The sequence below is a fragment of the Mustela nigripes genome, chromosome 11, assembly GCF_022355385.1.
Source record: "Mustela nigripes isolate SB6536 chromosome 11, MUSNIG.SB6536, whole genome shotgun sequence".
NCBI lineage: Eukaryota > Metazoa > Chordata > Mammalia > Carnivora > Mustelidae > Mustela > Mustela nigripes.
This window is the reverse complement of record NC_081567.1, coordinates 27,490,095-27,517,984: the sequence shown is the minus strand read 5'-3', so window position 1 is coordinate 27,517,984 and position 27,890 is coordinate 27,490,095. Positions and strand designations below refer to the sequence as shown.

General features: G+C 45.9%; 1 protein-coding gene across 2 annotated transcripts; it reads left to right on the top strand.

The window, feature by feature from the left end:
• The first annotated feature begins 548 nt into the window (after window positions 1–548).
• BFAR (bifunctional apoptosis regulator) lies at window positions 549–27,719 on the top strand. Of its 2 annotated transcripts, XM_059415282.1 has the most exons (9): window positions 549–758; window positions 4,560–4,652; window positions 14,547–14,883; window positions 16,274–16,478; window positions 17,318–17,487; window positions 19,592–19,736; window positions 23,423–23,596; window positions 25,003–25,205; window positions 26,704–27,719. In XM_059415282.1, the coding sequence occupies exons 3-9, from the start codon at window positions 14,621–14,623 to the stop codon at window positions 26,894–26,896; spliced, it is 1,353 nt and encodes a 450-aa protein (XP_059271265.1). In that variant the 5' UTR covers window positions 549–758; window positions 4,560–4,652; window positions 14,547–14,620; the 3' UTR covers window positions 26,897–27,719. The 2 variants fall into 2 exon arrangements, with proteins under 2 accessions (XP_059271265.1, XP_059271264.1); XM_059415281.1 differs by lacking the exon at window positions 4,560–4,652.
• Window positions 27,720–27,890: the final 171 nt, after the last annotated feature.

Genomic DNA, 27,890 nt, shown 5'->3' with positions numbered 1-27,890 from the left:
GCCAAATTATTCTCCAGAAAATGCGCTCACACTCTCCCAGCACTAGCACAGGACCAGTCTTTCAATTCTTTGCCAGTTTGATCTACAGAAAAATGTCATCCCAAATGACCAGTTTATCAATCTCCAGGCCAGTGGTTTAAAACAGATCATCAGCATGAATTCTCAATGGACCAAGATACTGGGAGGAAAACACGGTGGTAAAGTCATTTTATTTCCAGTTTTTTTTTTTTTTTTTTTTTTTTTTTTTTGTGTATCTTATTTCCAGTTCTTAATAGTGCACATGAAACTCCAGCCAAGGTCCTGGGATTTTTCTGCATGAGATGCGGAGTCAAAAAAAAAAAAAAAAAGAATTATGGGGACCGCAGTGAGATCTTATAATATTGAATTTCTGGGTAAAGCTATTCCCTCCCGACACAGACAAAGCCTAGCGGGCGGCCAAACTCTGAGCCCAGCCTGACCCTCAGGCTGTTAACGCTAGAATTCTAAGTCTGGCCCTGGAGAGTAAAGGGCGGGACCAGAGATGGCACGCATGCGCCGAAGTCCTCGGCCCGGGCGTGGCCGCTCTAGGCAGCGGGGAGGTCGCGGGGTTGAGAGGGTTGGAAGAGTGCTGTTTCTCCTCTATGGTCTCAGGCCGGGGGCTCGCTTCTCCGCAGTCAGTCCTCGGCTACTTCCGGAAGTGAAGCGAACGTCTTCTCCTCGGCTTCCGCGGCGGTCCGGGAGGCGGCGGGCGGCCAGGTGGGCCGGGAAGGAGCCGAGGGGTAAGCCCCAGCGTGGCGGGGGAGGGAATGGGGGAGGCCCGGGCTCGATTTCGGGGCTGCGTGTGGAGGACGGCTATGGGAGACGGGTCCGAGGAGGTGCCCTGGGCTCCTCACCCGGGCCCGGGTCCTGGGTACCCGCGGTCCCGGCCACGAGGCGCGGATCCCCGGGTGGTCAACTCCCCCAGTCCCTTCACGAGGGCACCACGTCGGCATGGCCGGTCGCCGGGTCTCGCCTGCGTCCCCTCGAGGGTCAGGGTCGGAGCCGGCGACTCCAGGACCTCCCGGGGCGCGAGGCAGGGAGCATCGGCTTCCAGACACCGTGGAGGAAAGGGGGGGACTTAGGGACGCCCACCCCTCGGGAGCCCCTGCCGCAGCCTCTGGCCGCGCGTCGGGAATTGATCAGGATCCTGATAGACTGAACTTCGGGTCGGATGGGCCAGGCAGTTCCTGCCCCACAGCGAAGCGATTGCTCCCGTTAGAAAACAGGGTAACAGACGCGCACAAAAGGGAAAGTGAAACCCCAAAAGTCGCACTGGGGTTAAGCTAGAACCCAGCTCTTGTGATTCCGAGCTCACGGCTCCTAATGGAAACTTGTGCAAAAGGGAGTTTTCTTTAAAAGAAAAAAAAATAATAAAAGGGGGTACATGAGACTTAGATTGTGTCTGACTGAGGATCCTTGGCGGGGCAGGAGGCCTGTCATTACCCAGGGCGGCTGCCCCCCCCCCCAACTTTGGTGGCGGGGGGAAAAAGAGCCCAGACGCTGTCATGCCCTCAGCTGTCGCCGTTGGGTCCTCCCCGCTAAAGCCCATTGGTCGGTCCTTTGGAGGGTGGTCTTGATGTCATCCTCGGAAAGGCCAATAGGAAGAAGTTTTACTCTCTTCCCGGGGCACGTCCCAGAGCCGGCGCAGAGTGCACGTGCGGGAGTTAGGTTGTTTGGTGTGTTCTTGTGAGGACTGTTTTGTAAACAGCCAGTCTGGGTGTCTGATGTGTGTGTTCTGCGTTTCGCTGCCTGTCTCCGTAAACCTGTCGGGGAAACTGTGCTCTAGGGCCCGGCGCTGACATTACTAACGTAGCTGGCGCTCAGTATGTGCTATTAGTAAATCTTCTATTCAGTAGACTCTGAGTACCTATGGACAGTTTGTCATTTAAACCTCCTTCAGAGCAGATACTGGTATCTTGAACTTATGAATGGGAATGAAGAGGCTCAGGAAGAATAAATGTGAGCCGTTTGGAACCCACATCTCTCTATGCCTAAGAACATACCTTTTTAAGTATACAAGACTCTCCGTGGAAATTACAGCCTGGGAGGTGAAGAAACACACACAAATGAATGTTATGTTAATGCACAGAGGCAGAAAGGATTGATTTGACTGTGAGGAGAGTTACTCATTAAAGACTTTCAAGTGCCAGGGGATTTGGATCTTGTCATTTGAACACCTTCGACCCAGTGATGGTGTGGAGCTGCATTACAGAGGACCGGAACAGTGTGATACGGGAAAATGCCCAAGGAGCAGGAATTAAGAGATGGGACCAAAGTGTCGTCTGTGACTAGATGAGTAGTAGGAGATAGTTATCATAATAGTAATAGCTAATATTTATGTTGCACTTTTGTGCTGGGCACTATTCTGAGTGCCGTGCATATGTCCTTTTAATCCTATCAGCACCCCTTTCAGTAATGTGGTATTAATATCCCCATTTTACAGGGGCGCCTGGGTGGTTCAGTGGGTTAAAGCCTCTGCCTTCGGCTCAGGTCATGATCCCAGGGTCCTGGGATTGAGCCCCACATCGGGCTCTCTGCTCAGCAGGGAGCCTGCTTCCTCCTCTCTCTCTGCCTGCCTCTCTGCCTACTTGTGATCTCTGTCTGTCAAATAAATAAATAAAATCTTTTTTAAAAATCCCCATTTTACAGATGAGGAAATTAAGGCACAGAGATTAAGTGACTTGCTGGATGTCACACTGTGAATTTGTGGAACTGGGATTTAAAACCAGTCATTCTGCCTCCAGTCTTTGTGCTCTTATTAAAAAGTTGTGTTTGGGCTCCTGGCTGGCTCAGTCCACAGAGCATGGGACTCTTAATCTCAGGATCAAGAGTTCAAGCCCCACCATGGGCATGAAGCCTGCTTTAAGGAAAAAAAAAAAAGTCATTAAAAAGTCGCATTGGTTTGTTGGCAGAACATAAAGATTCTCAAATGATAAGCTCAGAACTATGAGCTTGAGTTTTGATTCAGGCACTGGTCCGAGGAGAGATTGGAGAGAAGAGGAAATGAGATTGGAAGTGTTATTTAAACTTTATATTTTGCTCACACCTTACTCAGACCTTGTTTGAAGTATATATTTAGGTATATGCATTTATTTATTAGTATGTAACAGCTCTCTAGCCCCCGCTTCTGTGTATATAAGACTCTCCTAAGGAACTTGTTTACAATATATGTTCCTGGACCTCTCTCTCGGTTATCCTTATTCAGGTTCACCAAACTTCCAGGTGTTTTTTCAGAAGTTCTAAAGAAATTACTACCATAGGAGTTAGATACATGTTGATTTGATTTCCATCTAAAATATCCAGAACCTATCTTTGTGCTGGCTACTTCAGGAATGATGAGAGAATTCTGTAGCTTGATACCTGATCTTGAGCTCAGGATTTGATTGGAGAGGGAAAGACTACTCAAACTGATAATTGAAGTATGCTCACTAACCAGTGTTTTTTTTTTAATCACATTATTGGACTTCTTTGGCATTTAACACAGGACAGGTCATTGAGTATATGCCACAGAAACAAAAGCGTCTCATGGAAAGCCAGGACACCTGTCAGTATGTTCTCTTGCCCAGCACCGCTCAGGATCAGTAAATCATGCAGCCTCCAAGTCCAGGCAGCAAGTCAGCCTCCTGTGAGCTAGCTAGCTACCTTTCCCCTAGTAATTTCTGACTCCTTCCAAAAAGAAATCTTCTGGATGAGAGTCGATATGGTAAGAGCCCAGAAATGCTTCTCTTATAGTAATGAATGCCAGTTTCTGCAGGCTACAAGAAATACACATGATATTCTCTTTTTATTGCCGTTTCTGCCCCCGGCCTGCTTACATTTGGACACATTTCTTTTTATTTCATAGTCACCAGATGTGTGCAGTCACTCTCTTTGCATTTAAAATGTCTGTAGTATTCTGCCAGTGTTTATAGTGTGTCCCCAGAAGCACACCTATTACGTTCTTTCTTTTTTTTAAGTTTGTTTATTTACTTAAGTGATCTCTACACCCAGCATGGGGCTGGACCTCATGATCCTGAACTCTGGAGTCACATGCTCTTCTGCCTGAGCAAGCCAGCGCCCCTCTCACCCTATTTCTGTTGTGACTGTTCCTGCTTATTTATCTCATGGAAACTCAAGCTCACCCTAACAGCCATAAGCTGGAGTTGATGTTCCAAAATGCAGTGTTGTCATAGCCTAGTTTATTTCCCTCAGTTTGGACTTCTCAGCTTTGTAGTAGCAGCATAAAGGAGCAAATTAGTCCTTTGAACCATTAACCATTACTAACTACTTTGTTGGAATAATGTAGTGTTATGAGGTCAGCCTTTAACTCAGACCATGATTCAGCACCTGGCTCTGCCCTATGTTAATGAGGCCTCCATTTTCTCATCTTTAAAATGGAGATGAGAGTAATAATTATCTCATAGGATTACCTTTCACATTATAGGGACTCGGTAAATATTAGCAGTTGTCATTATTGTTTGTTGCCACATAACATGTAATGAAAAGAAATAAATAGCCTAAGTAAAGGCCCATATGAAGCCAGAATGTTTCTATTCTTGCAGTGAGACGTCTTTGCGAAGAAATGATTGAGATCATATTTTCAGGCTGGAATTCCAATAAATTAGCTCTCCAAAGGATTATTCCTAAAACGTTAGGTATGTACTATCTTTAGAACTTTTTGTTGAATAAAGAGGTAATTATCTACCACGGAACAAAGTAGTTTGAAGATTATAACTTTTTAAAGATTTTATTTATTTATTTATTTGTCAGAGAGAGAGAAAGAGAGCAAATGCAGGTAGAGGCAGAGAAGCAGGCTCCCTGCTGAGCAAGGAGCCCAATGTGGGACTCAATCCTAGGACCCTGGGATCATGACCTGAGCCGAAAGCAGTAGCTTAACTGACTGAGCCACCCAGGTGTCCCTGAAGATTATAACTTTTAAGGAGTTAACAGTCATTAATGTGAAATCTTTATAAGCTAAGGGGAAAAATTCTCCACTTAAACTCAGAATCAATGGCTTCTTTTTTGATAAATCCAATGCAGATTACTGTATTAATTGCTGTTGGGGTGACTAAGGAATCCAATAGGTGACACCAGTAATGTCAGCTCCTTCCAGAGAGTAGCCCTCTAGATGAAGCCACAGAGGAGTACTTGAGCAAATCAAACAGTTGCCCCTCCATGGGAGCAGTAGCCAAGTTCCTTGCAGGTTCTTTAATCACTCAGAATAATTGGGAGATGGTTTATATCCAGCCCTTCTTCTTCCTTCATTGATTTTTCAGGCAACTATAGCATGTCGGTTAGGTGTTTCTTTGGGAAAACATAGAAAAGGTTACAGTGATAGAGATCTTGCAATTGCCCAAGTCGGCAGACTGTGATCATGGTTTCCTACCAGTTGTGCCAACAGACCAAGCCCATGGACATTTTAAAAAGGTCAACTATACAGTTTGTTCATGTCATATTTTACATATTCATGTTTTCCAAAACTTTCTGCCATTTCTTGACACTGAAATTTTAGAGATGGTATTTTCCTCAGGAAGTAATAGCTTTGCAAGTGTTTTAAAAGTTCCATTGGTGAGCGCACCTAGGTCGCTCAGGTCATGATCTCAGGGTCTGGGGATCGAGTCCTGCATCAGGCTCTCTGCTCAGCGGGGAGCCTGCTTCCCTCTCTGTCTCTCTGCCTGCCTCTCTGCCTACTTGTGATCTGTCTCTGTCAAATAAATAAATACAATTTTTTTTAAAAAGTTCCATTGGTGAGATGTCAGAACAAGTTGTCGGTTATATGGCATGAGCCTGGGGACAACTTTTGAGATTCCTCCTCACCTACACTGTATGAGAAGTGTCCCACACCTGGATGGGGGAGAAGAGACCATGCCACCTCCTGACGGTGGCCGGGAGAAGTATGAGGCACAAACAAATCAGCTGCAAGAGAAAGGGAGCGGGGGATGACAGTAGAAAAGACTGTCGCCCCGAACAACTCCTCAGTCCCGTATTTTTTAGATAAAGACAATAATCAGCAAAGGAGCTGAGGAAGGCTATACATTAACCATATGCTGTGTAGATAAGCAAGAAGGAATAAGGTTATACATTGATTATAAGTCATAGATAAGCAAGGAGAAAAGCAGAATAGGTCTGGTCAAGCAGTATAAAATTTATAGTTGAGCAGGCCCCTTCAAAGGGCGCATCTAATTAGCCACAGGCGCTCTCCGGGGAAGGGGAGATAATGGGAAAATGTCCTGCCCTTGGCCGGTGGGGCATCCCCAGCTGCTCGGCTTCAAGGACACATACCGTACTCTCCTGCAGAGGCCTGTTGCCAGTACATGTTTTTCTTAAGGCCATATCTAAACATGCTTGATGGCTAATACGATTTCTTGTAAGTTATATTTTAAGTAACACATTGTTCTGAGGGACAGTTATAAGACCACATTTACCAAACACTTCCTGCGTGCTGCTGTCTCCTTCATGCTTAGGACAGCTTTGTGAGGTTGGTGGTGGTGACCCCATTCCTTATGTATGCTAACGGGAGACTTAGAGAGAATGACTAATTTTCCCACAATCCCATAGCTCACAAATAGTGAAGCTGCGATTCAGAACCTGTCTTCTGACTTTAAAACCAAAGTGTTCTGTTAAATGGTGCAAATAAACGTTAACTCTTTTTTTTTTTATTAAGATTTTACTTATTTATTTGACAGAGAGAGAGATAACAAGTAGGCAGAGAAGCAGGCAGAGAGAGAGGGCGAAGCAGGCTCCCCGCTGAGCAGAGAGCCCCATGTGGTACTCAATCCCAGGACCCTGAGATCATGACCTGAGCCGAAGGCAGAGGCTTAACCCACTGAGCCACCCAGGTGCCCCTAAATATTAGCTCCTATGGGAAAAAGGAAATTACACTGATTCTTAGCACCAGGAAGTAAATAACCCCAAAATATTGAACCAGGTGTCTTAAAGGCCTGTACTAAATATGTGATACACAGACGAGCCCACAGGCTCTCACTGCATTCATTTTGACCTTGGTCTCTGAGGGTATGATGAGAATAAAGCCAACTTTAAATTTTCAGACTTGCCCTCAGATTTATCCAGAGCCTTTCACCTATGGAATCTATTGAACAGGGATATCTAGCCTCTGATTGTAAAGCAGAATAGAAGCGGTAATGTAGAAGAGGTTATGGAAGACCTCCGAGGCACTTTCTCAGCAATGATGATAAACAACCCGCCTGCGAATCAAGAGACAGGGAAGCTGTTTGCTGATAGAACTCCTTAAGCTTGCTAGCCTAAGACCAGTTAACCTAGAAACCTCATGTGCTTGTCCATAGACTCTGAAGGCATCAACTACGGGAGAGGTCACGAAATCACAGATAATTCACACAAATATGCCTTAGGTCAGGAAGTAAACAGAAATGAGGAATACAGATGGGTGAGGGGTAGCAAACCTGAGCAGATATGCCCTATCTGAAGGTTGCAGCTACCGAGTTACTCAGCTCAGGCTGAGTCTTGTCACTCCGTATGACGTCCCAATCTTGCCAGATCTTCTGACGTTTTTCAGCAGAAGCCAGGAGTCTGGATTTTTATGTGAAATCAGATTTTTTTTTTTTTTAAACACTGTACTAATTCAAGAGAAGGGAGAGAGGAGCAGGAAGGAAAAAGACAGTGAGGGAGAGAGGGAGGAAGGAGCAACACCATGTGAAAGCCTGTCCGAAGGCCAGATGTCACCACAGTGGAGTGGTGGCTGCCCATGTGGAGAGGGTTCCAGGACACAGAGAGTGGAAGCTCACGGCAGTAATACTGCCTTACCTTGGAAAGGCTCACCTGGGTTCATTAGAACCACTCTAGGAAGCAGAGGGCTGTAGAACATTTAAAACGTCTTTATCCCAGGGGTGGCTCAGTCGATTAAGTGTCCAACTCTTGATTTCAGCTCAGGCTGTGATCTCAGGGTTGTGAGATCAAGCCCCACTTCAGGCTCTGTGCTCAGCAGGGAACCTATTTGAGATTCTCTCCCTCTCCCTCTGCTCTTGTTTGTATTCTCTCTCCCCCCGCCCCCCCTCTCTCTCTCAGATAAATAAATCTTTAATGGGGCGCCTGGGTGGTTGGGCGTCTGCCTTCAGTTCAGGTCATGATCGCGGGGTCCTGGGATTGAGTCCCATGTTGGGCTCCTTGCTCAGCAGGGAATCTGCTTCTCCCTCTATCTCTGCCCACTGCTCATACTCTCTCTCTCTCTCTCAAATAAATAAAATCTTTTAAATATAAGTCTTTATCCTGGGGCTCCTGAGTGGCTCAGTCGGTTAAACCTCTGACTGCTGGTTTTGGCTCAGGGTCAGGAGATGGAGCCCTGCTTGGGGCTTCACTCTCGGCAGGGAGTCTGCTTGGGATTCTCTTTTCTGTCTTCCTACCCCTCTCTTCCTTTCCACCTTTGCACGTGCACTCTCTCTCTCACACAAAGAAATAAAATCTTTTAAAATGAAAACAAAAACAAAAAAACAAAAAAAAAACACTTCTGTATGCTGGTGGTTAAACAGTAGGTTTTCACTTTCTTTGGATTTTTTTGATCCTCTTTGAGAACCTAATAAAAACTATAGATTTCCTTCAGGCAGGTGCCCATGTTACACACTCCTCTGCACAAATACATCCTGGCGTGTAATTTGAGAGCACACACACACCTCTTGACGTGCCTCTGCAGCCATCAGTTCAAGACCCAGAATTTTTTAAAAATTTTATTTATTTAATTGACCGAGAGACAGAGAGAGCACATGACTGACTCCGAGATCCTGACCTGAGCCGAAGGCAGACACTTAACCAACTGAGCCACCCAGATGCCCCTCACCCATTGGCCTTTTAAAACTAGAAGGTAAAAGCTGGTCCTTACCTTACCAGCTCTGAAAGTTTATTTCTCACGAGAGGAAACAAACCACACAATGGCATCTAAAATGTATTTTTAAGTCATATTTTGAAAAGCTGAAATGGCCACTAACTTGGTCTTGAGATAGTCTTTAACAAACTAGGAACTGCACAGACTTTGATTACCATGGAATCATAGTAATCGCTGTAGGAAGAACGCTAGTTTCAGCGTTAGTTTGCCCTCAATTCAACAGAGAAAGAGTATACATTTTAACCAAAGTAACTTGATCTTTTGCTATTTCTGTCTATCTGCTTTTGGGTTATTTCCATGAGGGAAAGCAGCACTTTCAGAGGAATAAGTACCTCTTAACCGATAACATGTAGTTCAGACTCAAAAGTCCCAAGCTGTGGGGCCACACCCCTCCTGCCCTGACCATGATTAAAGGCCTCTGAGAAAACCAGTGTTCTTGAGGATGTTTTGGGCTGTTCTCTGTAAACTCGGCCCACAGCAGGCACTGTGAGAGGGTTTTGCTGTCTCTCTTTTTTTTTTTAACATTTTATTTATTTATTTGACAGAGACAGTGAGAGAGGGAACACAAGCAGGGGGAGTGGAAAAGAGAGAAGCAGACTCCCTGCTGAGCAAGGAGCCCCATGCAGGGCTCAATCCCAGGACCCTGAGATCATGACCTGAGCCGAAGGCAGATACTTAATGACTCAGCCACCTAGGCATTTCTCTTTTATTTATTTTTTAAAAGATATATTTTGTTTATCTGAGAGAGAGCGAGTGCCCATGAGCGGGGGTTAGAGGCAGAAAGAAAGAGAGAAGCAGGCTCTCTGCTGAGCAGGGAGCCCGATGCAGGGCTCGGTTCCAAGACCCCAGGATCATAACCTGTGCCGAAGGCAGACGCTTAACAACTGAGCCACCCAGGTGCCCTGGGTTTTCTGGCTCTTTCTGAGTTCCTTCACAAGTAAGCATTAGAATGTCCCTGTTGCCTACTGTCTTCTCTCCCTGTCTCCAAGGCTCCAGAGAGGACTGAGGGAGGAGAGTCATTCCACTGTCCACCCCCTGTGCCCTGTTCCCGGGGATACACTTTGGTTTGTGTTTAAGAGTCACGTGAAATGACAGGTGTTAATTACCTAGTTCAGAATTAAGGGGGAAGAACGCCTGAGTTTGGAAAAGTCTGCGAAACTGCAAACAGAGACAGGTTTGAAATGACAGGTTGAATACCACAGAATTGAAGAGTACAGCAAGCCTCTGGGGCTGAGTCATTCTGAAGAGCTCTGGTTTCTGAATAAAAATTTTACTTCAGTAAAAAGTAAAACATTTTACTTCAGTTAAGCGTCTGCCTTTGGCTTGTGTCATGATCCTAGAGCCCTGGGATCGAGCCCTGCATCGGGCTCCCTGCTCAGCAGAGAGCCTGCTTCTCTCTTTCTTTCTGCCTCTACCCCCCACTCATGGGCACTCTCTCTCTCTCAGATTAACAAAATATATCTTTTAAAAAATAAATAAAAGAGAAGTGCCTAGGTGGCTGAGTCATTAAGTACCTGCCTTCGGCTTAGGTCATGATCTCAGGGTCCTGGGATCGAGCCCTGCATGGGGCTCCCTGCTCTTCAGGAAGCCTGCTTCTCCCTCTCCCGCTTCCCCTGCTTCTGTTCCCTCTCTCGCTGTGTCTGTCTCTGTGAAGTAAATAAATAAAATCTTTAAAATTTTTTTTTAAAAAACAAATAAATAAAAGGCTAATTGGTAAGAGATGAATTTCAAATATTGTCATTTTCTGCAAGTTACTCTGAAATGCATGCTTGGCCTCATTCTTAACTCCCAGCTACAGTTTTGTGTCTCCAGCTGCTTACTAGACAATTCTACTTGCAAGTCTTATCATCATGTCAAACTTAAGTTTTCTGAAATTCCACTTCTTTCTAAGATTGGCCCCATGTGCTCACAGTGACCCATTTCTATCACAAGTAGCTTTCTTCCCTAGCTCTGACACATAGGCAGCATCTTTGATCATTCCTTCTCTGTAGTCATCAGAGCCCATAAATTATTTTCTTTTTTCTTGAAGATTTTATTTTTTTAAGTTTATTTGATAGAAAGATCACAAGTAGGTAGAGAGAGGGGGAGGCAGGCTCCTCACCGAGCAGAGAGCCGGATGCGGGGCTCCATCCCAGGACCCTGAGATCATGACCTGAGCAGAGGCTTAACCCACTGAGCCACCCAGGTGCCCCATAAATTATTTTCTAAACATCTCTCAGCTACATTGATCCTTTATCACCTGTCATTCCTTTGCTGTTTTCATTTTTTGTCACCTTCGTCCCAGAAGTGATAAACATTTTATTTCTAAGCTATCCTAGTCTGGCCCTCCTTCCTCAGGGGATTTATCATCCTTAAGCACAGCTTTGCTGATCTCATTGCCCCAGAAACCTTTATGTGTTACTCTTGGCCCACCTGTCATTAACTAGGCACATAAGACCCGGAATCAGACCTGTAGCTCTGGGTCACTCGCGGCTCCCCATGGAGACTCTGACAGCAGTGCCCAAGTCAGGCCCCTCTTTTCTGAGCTCCTGTCCAGTCCTCACTGGGAGCCTCAGGATCTTTCCTCTGACCCTGAATCCAGATGAGATCCTAAATGTACGTAAAGGGCTACCCAATGCCTAGCTCGTAGGAGAGGCTCAATAAATGGCAGTGGTTCGGGGGCCTGGTTGGCTCTGTTGGTTAAGCGTCTGCCTTTGGCTCAGGTCATGATCTCAGGCACCTGAGATCGAGCCCCATGTCAGGCTCCTTGCTTGGCAGGAGTCTGCTTGTCCCTCTCCTTTGCCCCTCCGCACCCCGACTCATGCGCTCAATCTCTGTCTCTCAAATAAGTAAAACCTCTAAATAATAATAATAATGAGCAAATAAATAAATAGTATTGGATCAATTATTATTTCCTGGGATAATGTTCTCATGGTAGTTGTTTAATCAGCATTAGCCAGATAAAGGAACTACTTTAGCGCAATGATTCCTTTTTCTAAAAAACTGGATAAGATCTCCCACTTCCTTAACAAAATGAGGAGACAGCCCAAAGGAAAGCACTTGGGTATTTTTTTAATGTTCCTCAAAATACAAATAATAAATATGACTGATTATCAGAAATTATTTAATTTGTCATTAAGAATATTTATTTGAATTCTTCCAAAAAGAACAGTTTTGGGTTTTTTTTAAGATATTATTTTTAAGTAACCTCTACATTCAGCATGGGACTCTAATTCACAACCCTGAGATCGAGAGTCATATGCTACACCAACTGAGCCAGCCAGGCACCCCCCAAAAAAAGTTTGGGCCTCTACAGAAATTGTTCCCCTGTTTGCTGTTACTTATTATTGTGAATAGCATATTTGTTTAATTACTATATTTAAAAATTTTATGTTATATTTAATCTTCTAACTTTATCTTTACCTAATTATCTTTTTAATACTGATGAGGAATCTCTATTCCACTTTAACACTGAGTTTTAAATTCAGTTGTGTTTATTCTTTGAGTTGAAGGGGAAAAGATCCGAAGTGGACTCTGCCCTAAGCACCAGCTGTTGCTGGGTTCGGTCTCTGGACCTGAGATCACGACCTGAGCAGAAACCAAGAGTCAGTCGCTCCACTGACTGAACTACCCAGGTGCCCCCAGATTTGCTTAAAATTTAGTGCTCTGTGTAAGTATTACGCATCACTCTGTAAAACATGATACAGTTCCAGGCCCCTGGGTAACTTAATCACTTGGGCATCCAGCTCTGGGTTTTGGCTCAGGTCATGATCTCAGGGTCCTGGGATTGAGCCCAACGTCAGGCTCTCTGCTCAGCGGGGAGCCTGCTTCCCCCCTCTTTCTGCCTCTGCTTGCCTCTCTGCCTACTTGTGATTTCTCTCTCTCTCTTTTTTTTTTTTAGTTTTATTTATTTGCTTGGCAGGCAGAGATCACAAGTAGGCAGAGAGGCAGGCAGAGAGAGAGAGGAGGAAGCAGGCTCCCTGCAGAGCAGAAAGCCTGATGTGGGGCTTGATCCCAGGACCCTGGGATCATGACCTGAGCCGAAGGCAGAGCCTTTAACCCACTGAGCCACCCGGGCACCCTGTGATTCTCTCTCTGTCAAATAAATAAATAAAATCTTTTTAAAAATCATAAAAATAAATAAAATAAGTAAAAGGCCATATAGTTCTCATGGCTGTATTTGAAAAGCAGGTGAATTGCTACTTTACATGGTTTACTTACCACATGCCAGACTCTGGACAAGGCACTTCACTTGCCTTTTCATGTTTTATTCTTAAACCTTCTCCATGGGGCTAAATGCTATTACCACCCCCACTTAAACACGAGGAAGCTGAGTCTCCGAGAAGTCCAGTCCCCGCAGCTAGTGAATGGCAGAGGGCACAAGGCAGCCCAGCCCTGGAGCCAGTTTCATAACCACTGCACCCTGGAAAGTGGAAAGAGTCCTCTTTGCGTAACCACTGTGGGTGATTGACTTCCTTTGTCTTCACAGTATCCAGGTGGAGAAACCCTTACCCGCCAGCACCTCCACTGTTGTAATGCCAGGGACAGTGTGAATAATCATTTCCTCAGCGCCCATTGACACCATACACCATCCTTGCCACTTTACTTTCAAAGTCTCTGATGCTCACAAGAAGCCTTGAAGCTTTCTGTTAACCACCATTTCACCACTGAGAACACAGGGCTCAGAGAGCTCAAGTAACTTAAACATAGTCACAGAGCACGTGATCAGAGAGCTGGGATTCTACCTCCGTGGTGTTCTACACCATACTGCCTCTCCATAAAACAGTCTCCTAAGATCCACATAAGGAAGAGAAGAGCATGGTCTTTTGCTCTTTGCTTATCGGCAACATTACCATGTTCCTGTGGCGCCAAATTGGCCAAGTCCAGAGGGCGTGACATTTTCAGACTGATGTGGATTGAACCCCAGGGGAGTTGACCTGGCACAGGGCATTTCAGAAAACAAGGGTTCACTCACTTTTTTGGTACTATATCTGTGGGAGCCTCTGCAATCACATGTTTATGAAATAATTACCTAGCAAGAAGGAAGTTGTGGTGGTTTTTTTTTTTTTTTTTTTTTTTTGACAAAAAAAGGCTTTATTTACCTGAAGGACATCAGTTTTGGCCACCTCCAGACATTTTACTGGCCCAAAAAAGCTGTTGTTGTTTTGTTTTTTAATCATACATGTGAAAGGACTTGAGAAACTTAATTGGGAAAACTGAGGCCAGAGGAATTACATTTTTCTAAGTAAGTTAGTGAAAGAGAAGGATCTAGAACTCCCCACCGCCTCCCAAGTCCATCAAACTTTCCACTGCATTGTTTCACTTCACCTGATTTTCAGAAGTATGACAGAGCAGAAAGAAATTCAATGAAGTTTATTTGGTTTATAGAATGTGAATTTTTAGACATTGTATTGGTTACCTTTAAAAATTGGCTTTAGTGCGCCTGGGTGGCTCAGTGGATTAAAGCCTCTGCCTTCGGCTCAGGTCATGATCTTAGAGTCCTGCAATCGAGACCTGCATCTGGATCTCTGCTCGGCGGGGAGCCTGCTTCCCTCTCTCTCTCTCTCTGCCTACTTGTGATCTCTCTCTCTCTCTGTCAAAAAAATAAATTTTTTAAAAAATGTTTCAAAAATTGGCTTTAATAGAATGGCAGTAATCTCAAACACCTGCTAAACTAGTTGTCCTAGTTCTGTTGTTGTCTTTTTTTTTTTTCTAGATTTAATGATGCTCTGCAACATTTTTCTGAGTCTGAAGCTTTCTGTGCCCGTGGATCTCAGAATTTGCTAAGAGATGGAGGAGCTTCCACACAACGATCTGAACACAATGACCCACGAGAACGGTGACCCCCTCCAGAGCACCAGCCCTCAGATTTCCGTTAGTGAATTTTCTTGCCACTGCTGCTACGACATCCTGGTTAACCCCACCACCTTGAACTGTGGGCATAGCTTCTGCCGGCACTGCCTAGCTTTATGGTGGGCCTCTTCCAAGAAAACAGAGTGTCCGGAATGCAGAGAAAAATGGGAAGGTTTCCCCAAAGTCAATATTCTCCTCAGGTAATGCTCAGTCCATATCAGTGGTGCATCCATTTGCACAGTGTGTTTTCTCATCATGGGAGCGGCCATGTTTGAGGGGGCCAGACGTGCAGAGCTGCCACCCACCCTCCCCACGCTGTGGTCGTCCTAGATCTAGAACATTGTGAGTCAGGGGGCTCAAGGACTGCAGATCCAGAACTCCTTTCCTCACAGGGGACCATGACCTGTTACTGTTAATCACAAAGGGGAAAAAAAATTCTGGGTATCAGACCATTGCTTATAATCCTTTGTCATGTAACACTTTTTATTGATTTGTTTCCACCAAGGACACCCTAGGTCTAACAGAGAAAGTGGTATAACTGCACAGTTCTGTACAAATACTGTGATGCTAATTTTCTTCATTTTTGACTAAACTCTGTTCCAGTGTTCATATCAGTAGCGGTAGCTTCTCATGCATAGTCTTGTAAACAAATGGCAAAACCTTTCAGATGGTAGGTTCTTTTCTGCTTCTGCCCATAATATTTATAATGTACCTGTGAGGTCTTGGAGGCTAAAATCCTTGCTCTCCTTCTCTTGCCTTCTTGCCACCAACAGAGTACCAGAAAGTTCCTTGAAAACGTTAACCTAACATTCTCTTTTTCATCGGAGATACATTTACAAACACTTTGCTCTCACGTGTCAGCCTGGTTTACCTGAAGGTTGATCTTAAATTGTAGGAAGATTCTCCGATTATGTGTAATTAAAAATGGGGAGCCCTATAGTAGGACTTAATGGCCTTCCTGTTACTACTCAACTCCACGTGTTTTCTCTTTGATGAATTAATTTTTAATAACATAAGCAATACATAGATACCCTCAATTGTTTGTATTCTTTTTAAAAATAAGTTAGAGTTATTACTGACAAAGTTAAATAAAGACCCCTTTGACCTCTCCTTCCCCATTTTGCAATCCTTCCTTTCTTTTTTCCCCAGAGTCATTTCAGTTATGACTTAGTTATGATATCCTTCAGATTTTTAAAACTATTTTTATACGTATGTGTGCAGTTAGGAAATGCAAACATTTCCTCACATCAGTGGTGGTTCTGCAGTTTACTATTTTCATTCCACAATATGTATGTCTTAAACTTATCCATCTAGATACAAGTGATACCCAGTAAATTCATTTTTAAAACCATGTAGCATTCCATTCTGTGCAAACAGACCATGTTTTTATTTGACTATTTCTCTAACCACGGACCTGTAAGTTGTTTCTCATTTTTTGCTGTTACCAGCCTTCTTATCCATTCTTCTAAAGTGCTTGTATGTTATCAAATATCAGCTGTTAGTTTGATTTTAACTAAATATTACAAGATTTAGACAAACAACTGTCTTGTGACTTTTTTTTTTTTTTTTTTTTTTTACTATTCTCCATAGGGATGCCATTGAAAAATTATTTCCTGATGCCATTAAAAAGCGACATGAAGACATTCACCTGAATAATGACATAGTCCAGAGTCTTGCAGCCTTTCAGAAATACGGGCATGATCAGGTTCCTTTAGCTCCAAACACGGGCCGAGCGAATCCACAGAGAGGCGGGGGATTCTTCTCCGGGGTGCTCACCGCTTTAACTGGTGTGGCAGTAAGTTTATCAGTGTGTTTCTCCACCCCCTGGCCCTCACAGTTTCCACTGAAGTCAGTCCGGTTGAAATTGATGGCGTACCTCATGCAATGATTCAGTGCACGCATCAAGATCAGCCAGGTCATGTGATTCTTCGGGGCTGCTGTGTCCACACGTAGTCCCCCTCACATTCAGAGCTCAGTTATTGTTAGCTTTATTCCATTTCATGCTCTTCATAACCTCTGCAGTAGCCACCGTTATTACTCTCATTTTATCTCTTCATTTCTTTTTATTATTATTATCGTTATTTTTCACATAAGCTCCATGCCCAGCATGGGGCTTGAAGTCATGATCCCGAAAGCAAGAGTCACCTGCTCTACTGACTGAGCCAGCCAGGTGCCCCTGTTGTTCCCACTGTAGAGGTGAGGAGACCAGTGCAGGAAGGTATTATGCTGGGATGCGAGACCATGTCTATTTTGATGGTCCAGTGTCAAGCACAACACTTTACTAACACCCCATGGAGAGACAATCTTCTTTTCGGTTCCATGCTACAACAATTTAAAAGTTACACATTTTCCAGCAAAAAAGGCACATGATAAGTCCATTATCTTGGCCAAGATGTTGGGGTCAAGGGTGCAGTGCTGAGTTCTGTTCCCTCATGTCCTCACCCTGAGCAGTGAGAGCCCCCCCCCCCCCCCCCCCCGCCCCAGGAGTTCTGCTCCCCGGCTCTCTTTGCTTCCTCATACAGGCGTGGCATCACTCCCACCGTGCTCAGCCCCTTCCCTCCCCTGCCCCACACGAGATGGAGAAGCCGTCCTCCCTGACCTTTCTGTGTGTTCCGGGCCCTCCCTCTTCTCCAGGTGGTCCTGCTCGTGTACCACTGGAGCAGCAGGGAATCTGAGCACGACCTCCTGGTGCACAAGGCTGTGGCCAAGTGGACAGCAGAAGAAGTTGTCCTCTGGCTGGAGCAGCTGGGCCCGTGGGCCTCTCTCTACAGAGACAGGTTTTTAGCGGAAAGAGTAAATGGAAGGTGAGAAGCAAGATATTCTGACATTTTTTTTAAGCTGCTTTATTGAGATATAATCCACAGACTATAACATTCACCTATTTAAAGTATGCAACTCATGGCATTCAGTACCTGCACGGATGGCTGCAGCCATCACCCCAATCTAGTTTTAGAACATTTCATCACCCCAAAAAAGAAAGGTCTTCCTCTTGCCAGCAGTCCTCATAACACCCCCTCCTTCCCCGGCGACCACCGTTCTCCTCGCTGTCTTAACGGATTTGCCTGTTTAGACTATTTCCGATAAATGGAACCAGACACTATTCATGACCTTTTGGTTCTGGCTTTTTCACCTCGCAGAATATTTTCAAGGTTCATCCAAGTTGTCACAGGTGTCCATGCTTCGTGCATTTTTATGGCTGAGTAATATTCTGGTTTGCGCCTAACCCATTTTATGTGTCCCTCCTTCCATGGCTGGACACTTGGGTTGGCTCCGTTTGGGGGCTGTTACAAGCAGTGCCGCTGTGATCCTCGGTGTGCGGGTTTTTGTGTAGACCTGCCCTTTCAGTGCTCTCTTGGAGTGGAATTGCTGGGTCATGAAGTAAGCCCTTCTGTTTAACTTGCTGAGGAGCTGCCAAATTGTTTCTCCAAAGCAGCTAAGCCATTTTATGGCATGATATTTTGTTTGTTGCTTTGTGATTATAAAAGAAGCAGGTATTTACTAGTTCCTTAAAAATAAAGATGTAGAACTAGAAGGTATCGGAAGTGAAACAGCATCAGAATTCTACTCCTCGGGGAAGACCACCATTGTCATCTTTCTGGACATCTCAGATTTTTTTTCCATGTTTATAGAGAGGTACACATAAAGGTGTATTATTTATTTGTCTAAACTGAAAGTATAATATACCAAGCAGACCTGTGTTTATATGTGTGTCTGTATATATGCATGTATGTGTATGTACTGGAGTCTGTTTTAAACTGATCTCTACCAGAACAGATCTGGGCTGTTTCCTTTTTCCCGTTCCAGGCAATTCCAAGCAATGTTGTAGGAAATGCTCTGATACAGGGAACTCCCATATCCAGTTGGCAGCCTGTGGGGAGGCCTGCCTCTGCCCATCAGCAGATCCCCTCGCCCTCACCCCCTTCCAGAGCACTGTCCATCTTTATTGGAGTCTTTCCTTCCCCAGAGGGACTGTGTAGGGATAGTACTTAGCTCACCACGAAGTGCTAAGAGGGGCCACAATCTGCTTGTCCTGGCCAGCCGTCTACTCACTGCCCTCTGAAACTGTGTTTTCAGCGCTTGGGAAAACCAAATGCTCCCACTGTTTTTTGTAAGAATTAGCACCTCTCCCCAATTGTGGTTTAAAAAAAATTTTTTCCCGTACCTAGTTAATACATCCCTACCTTAATACATCTTCGCGTGATTGCCTGCCTTCCAGAGGATAGATTCCTAGAACTAGAATTTCTGGGTCAAAGCACATAAACCTTTCCAACTTTGATAAATGTTTCCAAATTCCCCACGAAAGGACACCAGCCTCCATCCCTCCACTGGTGTACCTGCGGGGCTCTGGTTAGGGGCGTGGTTAACGATGAGTGATTGTTGAGGTGAAGTCGTGTTTTTCGATGAAAGGGATCAGACGAGGGAGCTACCATCATTTGTCTTAAATCACTATCCCCAAACAGCTACTCTCAAAATCAGAACATCTTATTGGATTTCCTTCCAATTTTTTTTTCCCATAGATACACATTTTGAAAACCAGGGTAGTATGTGAGAGGTCAGCCTACATATCGGGCAAGGGGGCAGGAATCAGAGACGAGGTGCGAAAGAGACCAGACTGTGCCTTGGCTGAGCCACTATATTCCTCCAAGCCATTTTTTCAGCCACAAAACAGCCATCATGCCACCTACTGGGCAGAATTGTTAAATGGATCAGTGATGACTTGCGCAGGTGGTTTCAGAATCACTAATTCAGGGGTTTGCTGTTACTACTGTTGTGTCTTATACTAAGTGAAGTGTCAGCTTACTCAAGGCTAAAGCATTTGTGCTGATAGGATGCAAGACTGACTGTGAGTTTGCATCCTGTACATAATCTCAAAAGCAATCTCCCCCTGCTGCTCCCCCTCCCCGACAGGTTGCTTTTAACCCTGACAGAGGAAGAATTTTCGAGGCCGCCATATACCATAGAAAACAGCAGCCACAGAAGAGCCATCCTCCTGGAACTGGAGCGTGTCAAAGCCCTAGGTGTGAAGCCCCCTCAAAATCTCTGGGAATATAAGGTGAACTCTTAATTTTTTTTAATCAAGAAAAATACAGAGAATAGCCTCTCTCTCATCTGCATGCCCACTGCTTAGGAAAACATCACAGCCACCCCTCAACCCCCCAGCTCCCCACCCTCCTGCCGCTGAGCCGGGGGTCCTTAGTGGGCACGTTCCCCTACCTGTGTCAGGGCGTTGCGTATGCGGGTACAAGGAGTGTTGTTTCACGGGCCCCTCACCTTCATGGAAGGCCCATGAACTGAGCATTCCTTCTGCAAGTAGCTTTTACCTCTCTCGCCCCAGTTCACTCACTTTCTCTTTCAAGCACATGTTCGTTGAGGCCTTGTCCTGTCAGTGAACCTGGGGTTCTTTCCATGTTTGCTGTTAGAAACAGTCCTGCTCTGGAAATTCTTTGGACATTCTTATGCTTGATGTTACATACTGAGGAACGGGCTTGCTAGCTCCCAGGCAGTACACATCTCCAGCCATACGAGCTGCAGATAAGCTATTCTTCACCATGCCTGCACCACAGAGAGGATTTCAGCAAATACTGGACCGTAAAACTAACACATTTTATTATAAAATAGATTTAGAGCCTAAAAAAGGCAGCATGGAGAAAAATAATTACAAATGGCCCATAAGTCCACGGGAAAGAATTCTCACTCATAATTAAAGAAGCGCAGACTGAAGTAAGTAGATGGTGTCGTTTTCACCTGTCTGGTCTTGTCAGGGATAAGAGCATCATAATCAAAGGAAAGAGACACTCGTGTGTTCTGTGCATCCTAAATCTGGTGCGGTCTCCGTGGAGAGGAGTTTATCAATAACTATTAAAATTTAAACCATACCTGTTTGTGACCTGTGGCGTCACTTCTTTGTGCTTAGAGCACAGGCAGCCTGGTCTGGGGGTCAAGGGCAGGGTGGCCACGCTCCTCACTGGGCTCCTCCAGGGCACGCTGGCTGTGGGCCAGCAGCAGGCACCTGGGCTCCATATGCCCATCTCCACCTCAGTAAGTGACTTCATAGAGTCACAGTGAGAACTGCTCTGAGTCCCCAAACATCGTTCAAGGAGACCCTTACCACCACATCGTTGGTAATAGCAGCACGTGGAAAACCAGTGAAGCTGGTTAAGTGAGGAGGGCACAGCCGTACGTGCAGCCATTACAGAAGAAGGTAGGAGCTGGGGGCTCCGGGTGTCCCAGTAAGGAACAGAGCCCACGTCACACTGTTAACTGCAAATACAGAAAAGCACATTGGAAAGTAGGCACATTTGTATGTATCTTTATGTTTGCCTATGCAGAGAATATTTGTGGGAGGATACACACACTGTTAATGTTTTCATTCTGGGGATTGAGACTTGGACAGAAGGGAGAATTTTATTTGTCAATACATTTCTGTGCCATTTGGAAAACGTTGTGTTGACTATGTACACATAGTGTTTTAAAACTAAAAAAACACTCGTTTCAGAATTTTTGAAGAATGGGCATAGAGATAGAAGGTTTGTTGCTTTTTGCATTACTGCTGACCCTTTATTTAAAATACATAAAAGTAATCTTAATATTAACCCATGGGAACGCAATTCTAGACCCAGGCAGAATCTTATCAGTTGGCTCCTTCAGATCTTCAAGGCTGCCAGCACACACACCTACCCCACTCCCCGGATTTGGCCATTTGACAGTTCTCCAATGTGATAAGATTCTTCCAGCCGTAGTGTCCGGGTGCAATTCCTGTTCTCATTAGATATGGGAGAAACAGTTCCCCATTGAAGTGCTCTCATCATAACCCCCTTACAGGGTGGTGGCTTTGCCTTCCTTTCTGATAGGAAGTAGCCAAGCATGTGCACTGGTTCAGCACTCACACTGACCCCAGACCCACAAACAGGTCACCTGCTCACCTCCCTCTCCCTTGTACTAACCATGATGTGGCTGGCCATACTCTTGACTTGATTTCGGGGACCATTTCTCCTTTAGATCTTGAATGCTGGACAAGAACAGTACTGGCCCCAAGGCAATTGGTTGGTGGGGGTGGTGAGGAATTAAAAAAGTCTTAAATAGTTTGTGATTTGTGACCCCCTCCAACAGACCACAGTGCAAAAACAAGTGTATAGTTTATCTGTGGTATTCACATTTCATGGGGAGGCAAGATTATGGGGGGAAAAAAATGTTTTTAAAAGTCTCCTTAAAAGGGGATAATAATAAAAAAAAAAACAGTTTGGGAAACATTTTTGAATGATGAATTACATGTCTATTTCTCACCTACCTTAGGTTGCAGTGATATTTACTATGGAAAATTTCAAACATACATAAGAGTAGGATGACAGTACAGAACTGCCAAGTACCCTTCCCAGCTACGGCAACTTACAGTCATGTTTATTTCCGTGGTCCCCCCACCTACTCCCTCCCCTGACTTTTGAAAATCTAAGATACCTTATTTTTCATAGGTAAATATTTCATTGTGAATCTCTAAAAAGTAAAGACCCCTTTAGTAACAAAACTGGGGACATCTGGGTGGGTCAGTCACTTAAGCATCTGTCTTCAGCTCAGGTCATGATCCCAGGGTCCTAGATCAAGTTCTATGTCTGGGGCCCCCAGCTCAGCAGGGAGTCAGTTTCTCCCTCTCCCCTTACTCCCCCCCAACCCCTCAACTCGTGCTCTCTCTCACTCTCTGTCTCCCAAATAAATAAATATAATCTTTTTTTAAACTTTAAAAACAAAACTTAATTCCCTGCTATCAAATAACTTGTCAGTATTTAAATGTACTGCATACTTTTTTCTTCTAGTCCATTTGTTCGAAAAAAGGTCTACATTTGGTTATCGTGTCTCTCAAGTCTCTTGTAGTGTATGGATTCTCCTTCCCTCTTTTCGTTACCCTGCATTTATTTGTGGATGAAACGGGATAGTTTTGGCTGTAGTTTCCCCACATCTTGAATTTGGCTGATTGTCTCTCTGTGGTGTTGCCTGACGGGTTCTGCTGTCTCCTGCATATCCCATAATCCAGTAGTTAAATATGGAAGCTCGCATTGGTTTAGGTATTTGACAAGACTTCTTCCTATGTGGTGATGTTTTCTTCCATCAAGAGGCTCATGATATCTGATTGTTTCTTTCTGACGGTGGCCGCCACCATGACCATTGATACTTTACTTGCAAAATGGTGATACTGTGATTCTCTCATTTCTTAATTTTTTTTATTGAGAGAGAGAGAGAGAAAGCACACGGTGGGGGCAGGGGGCAGAGGGAGAGAGAGGAAGAATCACAAGCAGACTCCCCGCTGAGCGTGAAGCCCGATGCAGGAGCTTGATCTCACAACCCTGAGATCAGGACCTGAGCTGAAACCAAGAGTTAGATGCTTAACCAACTGAGCCACCCAGGTGCCTCTAAAGTAAACATTTTTAAGGCTCTTTGATATGGTTTACAGAATTGTTTTCCAGAAAAGTTGGGTTTTACTGGCAGTGCCTAGGAGTATGCATCTCAGCTCTGCACAACCCCTCCTACAAAAGCCATGGAGAAAGACTGGGTCTTTATTAAATGTAGCCCAGCATATTGATACTTGGACTCTTCTTGCCGTCCATCCATCCACTCATTCATTCATTCATTATGAAAACTACACAAGAAAGGTTGATGGCAAAGGGTGTGAGACTGTGGAAGGAACACAGGTGGGGAGCTGGCCACCTCTGTTGTAACGGGGCCCTGTGCCTGCCTTGTCTTCTGCAGGCTGTGAACCCAGGCAGGTCCCTGTTCCTGCTGTATGCCCTCAAGAGCTCCCCGAGACTCGGTCTGCTGTACCTCTATCTATTTGACTACACGGACACCTTCCTACCCTTCATCCACACCATCTGCCCATTGCAAGAAGACAGTTCTGGGGAGGACATCATCACCAGGCTTCTGGTAGGTCTACAGAGCGCCATGAACAGAATTATTCTGCTGCTCCTCAGTGTGGTCTGGAATTGAAGATGAGACTGTAGCTGTCATGGAAGAGCCAGTAGCACCCAGCCTTCATTTTTTCTTGCAAGCAGGCACCCTGCAAGAGAACATAAAATAGACCCTCCCCGCTTCCAGAAGCTGGTTTTATTTACTGCATTACACACAGCAATGTGGACCTGAAATATTTAGAGGGGAAAAAACAGCATTGCTTTTGTTCTAAAAGAAGATAGCCTAGGTCTGGATTGCCCAAGGGTTAGATCTGCGGACCTTCCAGCTTGGCCACCTGTCTGTTAAGAGAATCCCCAAAGGATGATGGTTTATCCTCCCACAGGGCAGAGTAAGCATCCATCCCAGTGGCCTCAGGAAAGTAAGCAGCTGACCACAGTCCCCTGGCAGGGATAGTTGCCCACCTTGGCTGTCGTGTCTTCAGTTTGATCGACGGAGTCCTCCAGAATTGCTGGTGGATCCCAGTCAGTGATTTCAGTGTATCTGGTTGGTCATTTCAGGTGATGTGCTTTGCATCGCTGCCCTCGGAGCAGTCCCTGTGATCTGTTGAAATCAAAAGTCACATGGTTATAGGAATCGTCATGTGATCCAGACCCATAAATATTAAAACAGGATTCCTAAATCTCCAAAGACCTTTTTTAAAATACTTGTCAAGCATCTCCCTAACTGACTTGAGCCTTGGATGTAGTTTAAAGCCTGCTGATAAGCCGCTATGCATAGTGTTTATCTCATTACCCCGTTTCCTGCTGTTTACCTGTCCTCACTGCACTGCAAGCCAGAGGCCTCACTACCGTTCCATTCTAACAGGCCCCAGCAACCCCTGTTCACTCAGCACACTCACTTTCTTCTCGCAATATGTAGTTTCTGTAAGCCTTCTGGATGCCTCTGTGAGTTGTTTAAATGCTCTGGTTAATCATTTGCTAATATCTGTAGTTAGGGCTTTTTATTTTCCCCAAAATTACTTTTTCAAAGTATATGTTTAATTTTCCCATGATCTGTTATCATTCCAAGGCAGCTAAGATGTCAGATTTAGAAAATTGTCTGAGTTACCCATGCAGTGAGGAAGAAATTTTAAAACTGTCCTAATTTCAATTCATTGCAACCTCGTTATTTATAACTCGTGCTTGGATTTTTTACTTCCGGGTTTTCCCCGCATTCCATACATGTGAGGCATCTCTCTTCCGCTTCTTTGATAACATTTGTCCGGTGTAAGATTAGTTACTACAAGGTGAGCTGAGGGTTGGGAATTTCCTGTTACGTTGTTGGGTATGTGGGGGTTTTCACAAATGTAAAGTCTTCTGTAAAAGTCAGTCCTCACAATTTTTTGTGTGTCCCCTTGTGCTTATTTTGATGTTATTTGAAAGGATCTTAGAGAGCCCACGTGGAAACAGTGGAGAGAATTCCTCGTCAAGTACTCCTTCCTTCCGTACCAGCTGATTGCCGAATTCGCGTGGGACTGGCTGGAGGTCCATTACTGGACGTCCCGGTTTCTCATCGTCAATGCCATGCTGCTCTCGGTTCTGGAGTTCTTCTCCTTTTGGAGGATCTGGTCAAGAAGTGAACTGAAGTGAGTGTGATTTTACAAGTTGGAGATGGTTGGAACAGCGGGCACTGAGAAAGACTTTTACCAAGTGGCGGAAGGGTCCTCTTTGAAGTAGTGGATGAACGGGAAACACTCCTTGGGCCCCGGTGTAGAAACACTGCTTAAAGCAGCGATTAGGAAACAGTCCTCACTTTCGGGGGTGGGGAGGTTTTCGTGGCGCTCACTATTCAAGAGTGTCTCCATGTGTCTTATCTCCGTGAAGTAACACACCGTGTACTTCTGGGGGTCGGGGTGTGCATGAAGGACCATAGTAAGGAATACGTACTTTATGGAAAGGGCACAGTGGTAGAGCATAAAGAGATCTGGTGAGGAAGTCATGGTCCTGAGTTCTAATCCTCCCACTGATCAGGACAGTAATCGCTTCTTGGGATTAATGCATGAAATGAGAGCCCTGGGCTAGCCATTCAGAGTTGGGACTCTTGGTTTCCTGTGATCGAAACCAGCCCGAATTGGCTTTCCCAGACTTCCTGCACAGCTGGACCCAGAGACCTAAACGCTGTCGTCAGGACTCACGCTCTCCCTCTCGCAGCCCTGCTCTCAGCTCTGTTGTTCACCCTCCGGCAGCTCTCTCTGCTTGGGGCCCGTGGTCACTCCGGGCACGGATCGGAGCAGCTTAGCAACCCCGCTGGAGGGAGCACACTTCTTTCCCCGCAGCACTTACAATGGCTCCCGCTCCTTCGCTCTGACGGGCCCCGCCTGGGTCCCATGCCCACCCGGACCCATCACCAGTGCCGGGGCATGCCCTTGCCCACCAGCCAGGGGCTGCTTCAGCTCCACCGAGACCACATGGAAGAGACAGGGGCAGGCGGCACCAGAAGGAAAGCTCAGAAAGTGTTTCGTGGGGTGGGGGGGTAGCAGGTGGTTTCTGAGCAGGCAGAAGTAACACAGCCGCACGCCAGCATCCTCACAGCTTTAAACATCCCATGACCCACAGAGTTCTTGGCCTCGTGAGTCAGTAGCAGCCCTCTAAATAGTCCCCAGACCTGACAGGAACCTCCTGTTGATATATCAGGCTCACGGTTCATTGACACACACACACACACACACACACACACCCCACTCCCAGCCCCTAGCTCTCTGCTGGGCGCTGCAGATGTTTTGGTAAGGAAAACAGACAGTCTAGACTCTGCAGGCCTACAGCCTCACAGAAAAGACAGACATTAAACACATACAAGCGTGACTCAGCGCCCAAGCAGGTGGGGCTGTCCTGGGGGCAGGGGCGGGGGGTCCTCCCTCACTGTGGGGACCAGGGCCAGGCACAAGCCGCAGGCCCCATCCTGGGAGCTAACGATGCTTGGTCAGGCAGAGGCACGCCTCAGGCATCAGGTCCGGGAAGGAAGCCTCTGCAGCTCCGGCAGCCGGGCTCCGTGCTGGGGGGAGGCCCGGGGCCCAAGCCCTTTGGCGCCATCGTTAGAAACGGCATCACGACCCCACCTCTCAGATGCTTCTCTTCTTTTCACAGGACTGTGCCTCAGAGGATGTGGAACCATTTTTGGAAAGTATCAACACAGGGGCTTTTTGTGGCCATGTTCTGGCCCCTCATTCCTCAGTTTGTTTGCAACTGTTTATTTTACTGGGCCCTGTACTTCAACCCAATTATTAACATCGATCTCGTGGTCAAGGAAGTCCGACGGCTGGAAACCCAGGTGTTGTGACTGGCACTGCCCAGGGCCTGAGGGACTCTTCCAGCCTCCTTGACATCGGAGCACTGCTCGAGCGGGAGGGTGGGGAGGGGGGAGCACACTTCCTATTTCTACGCCTCGTGAACAAGGTGCTGCTTTGTCTGTCAGAGGCTCCACCAGGTCCTCTCTCCCTCTGCCTGTGGCATCGTGGCAGCAGGAACTGACAGCCCAGAGCTCGGCCGACACAGCGGCATCACCTCCCAGCCAGCCGCCCTCCTCACAGAGACCAGGGAGGCCTGGTCCTCCGTGGCTCTCAAGGACCCGGGTCCCCACGCGTGCAGTGTGGTGACAGCAGAAGGCTGCCACGTCAGTGATCCCGCTGGACAAAGGCTCCCAGCGCGAGTTGCAGCCCAGGGCTGAGCCGGAGACCTGGCTTGTTGGGGCCAGGCCTGTCCCCTAAGGCGAATTTAGGAAAAAAAACGGGAGAAGATTTTGTCACAGGCGTAGACAGTTGCACATGAGCAATACAGAGGAAAAGCCCAAATCTGATGGACGATTCTGGATTATGAAAGAATTGCTAGAAGGTTTGTCAGAGTGAAGAACACACTGGCATCAGATTTTCCACGAATAATCGCTGCGAGCCTGGATTCCTGTCGGGCAATAACAGAGAGTAACTCACGTGGGGCTGAGCTGCCTCGGTGCCACTTACAATGATTGTCGTGGGGTTGGTTTGTTTTGTTTTCAGGAATTTAATATCCAGGATAATCCTTTTGTTCAAGGAAACGTTTTGTACATTGACCTCGCACTGTATGATCTTACTGTCCTGTTCTCATGTATAAAACAGCAAGTATAATTACACCAAGTGCTGTCATTGTAAATACGGATGAGATGAAGCAGGGCCTTTTCTTTCCTTCCAGTGTAAAGATAGCAGGTGTGGACGGGAGCCGCCCGGAGATCGGCCCCGCAGAGGTAAGCTTGTGCCCAGTGTTGTTTGATGACTCTATGAACCCTTCATTTATTCTTTGGA